This window comes from Lagenorhynchus albirostris, chromosome X, assembly GCF_949774975.1.
Source record: "Lagenorhynchus albirostris chromosome X, mLagAlb1.1, whole genome shotgun sequence".
NCBI lineage: Eukaryota > Metazoa > Chordata > Mammalia > Artiodactyla > Delphinidae > Lagenorhynchus > Lagenorhynchus albirostris.
In genome coordinates, this window is record NC_083116.1 from 15,544,939 (window position 1) to 15,549,714 (window position 4,776).

At 45.7% G+C, this 4,776-nt stretch overlaps 1 protein-coding gene across 1 annotated transcript in view; it reads right to left on the reverse strand.

The window, feature by feature from the left end:
• Positions 1-1,187: 1,187 nt before the first annotated feature.
• LOC132513047 (integrator complex subunit 6-like) overlaps positions 1,188-4,776 on the reverse strand; it is a 39,670-nt gene continuing 36,081 nt past the window's right edge. Inside the window, exon 11 of the mRNA XM_060137264.1 lies at positions 1,188-1,210. Coding sequence (XP_059993247.1) covers positions 1,188-1,210 — 23 coding nt within the window. The remainder of the gene's footprint in view (positions 1,211-4,776) is intronic.

The following is a 4,776-nucleotide window of genomic DNA, read 5'->3' on the forward strand; positions in this document are numbered from 1 at the left end:
AAGAGTTCCCAACCCAGGCTGAGGTCCAGCATCCAAGGAAAGCACCCCCCCAACTTCACCCTGATGAACACCCAAGGAAGTGTCCCCCGCAGGGTTGAGATACAGCACCTAGAGAAAGCATAGTCATCCCCCACCCCAGGACAGAGATAGAGCAACCAAGGAAAGCATCCTCAACATAACCGAGTCCTCTACAGTGCTAATATAAAGCATCCAAGGAAAAGTATCCCTCCCCAAGGGTGAGATCGAGCCCCCAAGAAATGTCATCCCTCAGGACTGAGAGAGAGAGAGCACTTATGGAAAGTTCCCTTCTAGGACTGAGATAGAGCACCTCAGAAATAGCCCCACCCCACAGAGATTGAGACAGAGCCCACGAGGAACCAACCATCCACCCCTGGGGTTGGGATAGAGCATTCATGTAAGAGCCCTCTCCCAGGAAGAGTAACCACCCTCAGGCTGAGATGAAAGACCAGCAAAAGTCCTCACCATGCTTAGAGTGAGGATACAAGGAACCACCCCCTCAAGGGCGGAAGTCTAGATCTTGCTGGAGAGGCCCAGCTGTGACTCAATGTGTGGCAGAGAATTTTTGGGGTGCCACCCTCTGAAATTAGAGATGAAGCACCCAAGGCAAAATCCCTTGTCCCAAGGCTGAGATAGGTCACCCAAGGAAAAGTCCCTCCTGAAACATGGCTGAGCTAGGAGTGCCCTGGAGACAACACCTCACTACAGGGCTGAAATAAAGTACTCAACTAACCCACACAGGAGATACTTTTCCACCCAAGGAAAATGATCGCCTCTCCTAGTGTTGAAATTCTCACCTGGCTGGAGGAGCCTGGCAGAAACTCACAGAATGTCAATGAAGTTGTAGTGGAGCCACACCAGTGGAACTTTCTGGAAATCTGCCCTCTGGAATTTGCTGGAAATCTTCCTGAGGTGACTGGCAATGTTGTACATGGGGAAGTGTCTCACCAGAAACACTCTGATATATTACTGCCCCAGGGAGGTCTAAAGGAAGCTGCTGGCTATGGAGTGGTGCTGACCACACTGCCCTGCACCAGCCGGGCCCTGGAGAAGCCACGTGAGGTGCAGAGGCTGGCGCTGGAGAAGCCTGGTGTCCAGCGGAAGCCAGCTGTGCCAGCAATCCAGGACCAGGAAGCAAAACTCTAGCTTTTCACTGTCTCTGGCTCCCTCTAGTGGTAAACTTCAGTAACAACTGCCACAAGAAAAAAATGGAAAGGACCCAGAACATTTTCATGGAAGCAGGACAAAAAGGTGAATTTGGAGCTTACCGGCAATAGAACCATCGTATTTTATTGACAGATTAAAAGAGGAAAGTAATACAATATCCCAATGAATGCGGACAACACATGGGATGAAATGCAACAACTATTCATAAAGAAAAATTTGCAAGTATGTTAAGAAGGTTACACACCAGAAATCTATAGCATACGTTATTCCTATATGAAAAAGTGGAAGTATTCCATGTAAGATAAAAAACAAGACAAGGATGCCAGCCATCACCCCTTCTATTCAACACTGTAACAGCTCCTGTAGGAGACCTGTCAGTGCTCTCACGCCCACTGATTAAAGTCAACGGAAACTACACCATCCTAATTCATTCAGGACTCCTAATGGCCATGAATCTCCGGAGTGAAACGCTGGGTCACCCCATCACGAAAACGACAATCACCAGGGAAAGGGCTTGTGAGGGTAAAAAAATGTGGGATGGATAGTAGAAGTAACCACATAACCATATGCATAAACAAGGACTGTAATGATTGTATTACTTCTTTGTTTTTGTATGAATTGATTCACATATATATTAACCAAATAATTTTGACTTTGACAGCCTCTCATCTCCTTATCTTCTAACACAAGATGTATTATTAGTTAATTTTATTTTTCAGTGTTTAAGATACAGGATATTAAACTGGGGTGTGAATCCAAGGAGAAATATGCCAAGACACATTTTTTTAACATCTTTATCGGAGTATAATTGCTTTACAATGGTGTATTAGTTTCTGCTTTATAACAAAGTGAATCAGTTATACATATACATATGTTCCCATATCTCTTCCCTCTCGCGTCTCCCTCTCTCCCATCCTCCCTATCCCACCCCTCTAGGTGCCTTCTTTCAGAGAAAGGTTAGTGTTTTCTTGGTTGTGGGAGAGATGCATCAGGTTAGACAGATTCATGATTTTGTTATTGCCTCTATTTAGAGATTAAGTATGGTCTTTTCCTTCTCTTGTGTTTCCTGCCTAGAGAAGTTCCTTTAGCATTTGTTGTAAAGCTGGTTTGGTGGTGCTGAATTCTCTTAGCTTTTGCTTGTCTGTAAAGGTTTTAATTTCTCTGTCGAATCTGAACAAGATCCTTGCTGGGTAGAGTAATCTTGGTTGTAGGTTTTTCTCCTTCATCACTTTAAATATGTCCTGACACTCCCTTCTGGCTTGCAGAGTTTCTGCTGAAAGATCAGCTGTTAACCTTATGGGGATTCCCTTGTGTGTTATTTGCTGTTTTTCCCTTGCTGCTTTTAATATGTTTTCTTTGTGTTTAATTTTTGATAGTTTGATTAATATGTGTCTTGGTGTGTTTCTCCTTGAATTTATCCCATATGGGACTCTCTACATTTCCTGGACTTGATTGACTATTTCCTTTCCCATATTAGGGAAGTTTTCAACTATAATCTCTTCAAATATTTTCTCAGTCCCTTTTTTTTTCTCTTCTTCTTCTGGGACCCCTATAATTCAAATGTTGGTGCATTTAGGGTCTTCCCTGGTGGCGCAGCAGTTAAGAATCCGCCTGCCAATGCAGAGGACACGGGTTCAAGCCCTGGTCCGGGAAGATCCCACATGCCGCAGAGCAACTAAGCCTGTGCACCACAACTACTGAGCCTGCTCTGTAGAGCCTGCAAGCCACAACTACTGAGCCCACGTGCCACAACTACTGAAGCCCGCGCACCTAGAGTCCGTGCTCCACAGCAAGAGAAGCCACCGCAATGAGAAGCCCACGCACCGCAACAAAGAGTAGCCCCCGCTCGCAGCAACTAGAGAAAGCTCACGTGCAGCAACGAAGACCCAACACAGACAAAAATAAACAAATAAATAATAAATTTATAAAAAAAATCTTGGTGCATTTAATTTTGTCCCAGAGGTCTCTGAGACTGTCCTCAATTCTTTTCATTCTTTTTTCTTTATTCTGCTCTCTGGTAGTTATTTCCACTATTTTATCTTCCAGGTCACTTATCCGTTCTGCCTCAGTTACTCTGCTGTTGATTCCTTCTACAGAATTTTTAATTTCATTTATTGTGTTGTTCATCATTGTTTGTTTGCTCTTTAGTTCTTCAAGGTCCTTGTTAAACGTTTCTTCTATTTTCTCCATTCTATTTCCAAGATTTTGGATCATGTTTACTATCATTACTCTGAATTTTTTTTCAGGGAGACTGCCTATTTCCTCTTCATTTGTTTGGTCTGGTGGGTTTATACCTTGCTCCTTCATCTGCTGTGTGTTTCTCTGTCTTCTCATTTTGCTTAAGTTACTGTGTTTGGCGTCTCCTTTTTGCAGGCTGCAGGTTCGTAGTTCCCGTTGTTTTTGGTGTCTGTCCCCAGTGGCTAAGGTTGATTCAGTGGGTTGTGTAGGCTTCCTGGTGGAGGGGACTGGTGCCTGTGTTCTGCTGGATGAGGCTGGATCCTGTCTTTCTGGTGGGCAGGACCGCATCTTATGGTGTTTGATATTACGTGGAGCCGGGAGGTCTCTGGTGGACCAGTGTCCTGAACTCGCTCTCCCACCTCAGAGGCACAGGCCTGACACCCGGCCAGAGGAACAAGACCCTGTCAGCCACACAGCTCAGAAGAAAAGGGAGGAAAAAAAAGAAAGGAAGAAAAAATAAAGTAAAAGTTATTAAAATAAAAAATATTATTTAAAATAAAAGTGTAATAAAATTTAAAAAAAGAAAGAAGAGAGCAAGCAAACCAAAAAACAAGTCCACCAATGATAACAAGCACTAAAAACTATACTAAAAACAAACAAACAAACAAAACGGACAGAACCCTGGGACAAATGGTGGAAGCAAAGCTATACAGACAAAATCTCACACAGAAGCATACACATACTCACAAAAAGAGGAAAAGGGGAAAAAATCATAAATCTTGCTTTCAAAGCCCACCTCGTCAATTTGGGATGATTGGTTGTCTATTCAGGTATTCCACAGATGCAGGGTCCATCAAGTTGATTGTGGAGCTTTAATCTGCTGCTTCTGAGGCTGCTGGGAGAGATTTCCCTTTCTCTTCTTTGTTCTCACAGCTCCCAGGGCTCAGCTTTGGATTTGGCCCCGCCTCTGCGTGTAGGTCGCCGGCGGGCATCTGTTGTTCGCTCAGACAGGAAGGGGTTAAAGGAGCCGCTGATTCGGGGGCTCTGGCTCACTCAGGCCGGGGGGGAGGGAGGGGCACGGAGTGCGGGGCGAGCCTGCAGCGGCAGAGGCCGGCGTGACGTTGCACCAGCCTGAGGCGCGCCGTGCGTTCTCCCGGGTGAGTTGTCCCTGGGTCCAGGGACCCTGGCAGTGGCGGGCTGCACAGGCTCCCCGGAAGGGAGGTGTGGATAGTGACCTGTGCTCGCACACAGGCTTCTTGGTGGCGGCAGCAGCAGCCTTAGCGTCTCATGCCCGTCTCTGGGGTCCGCGCTGATAGCCATGGCTCACGCCCGTCTCTGGAGCTCATTTAGACGGTGCTCTGAATCCCCTCTCCTCGCGCACCTCTGTAGCTTTAGTTTTAAATTAATTTCTAT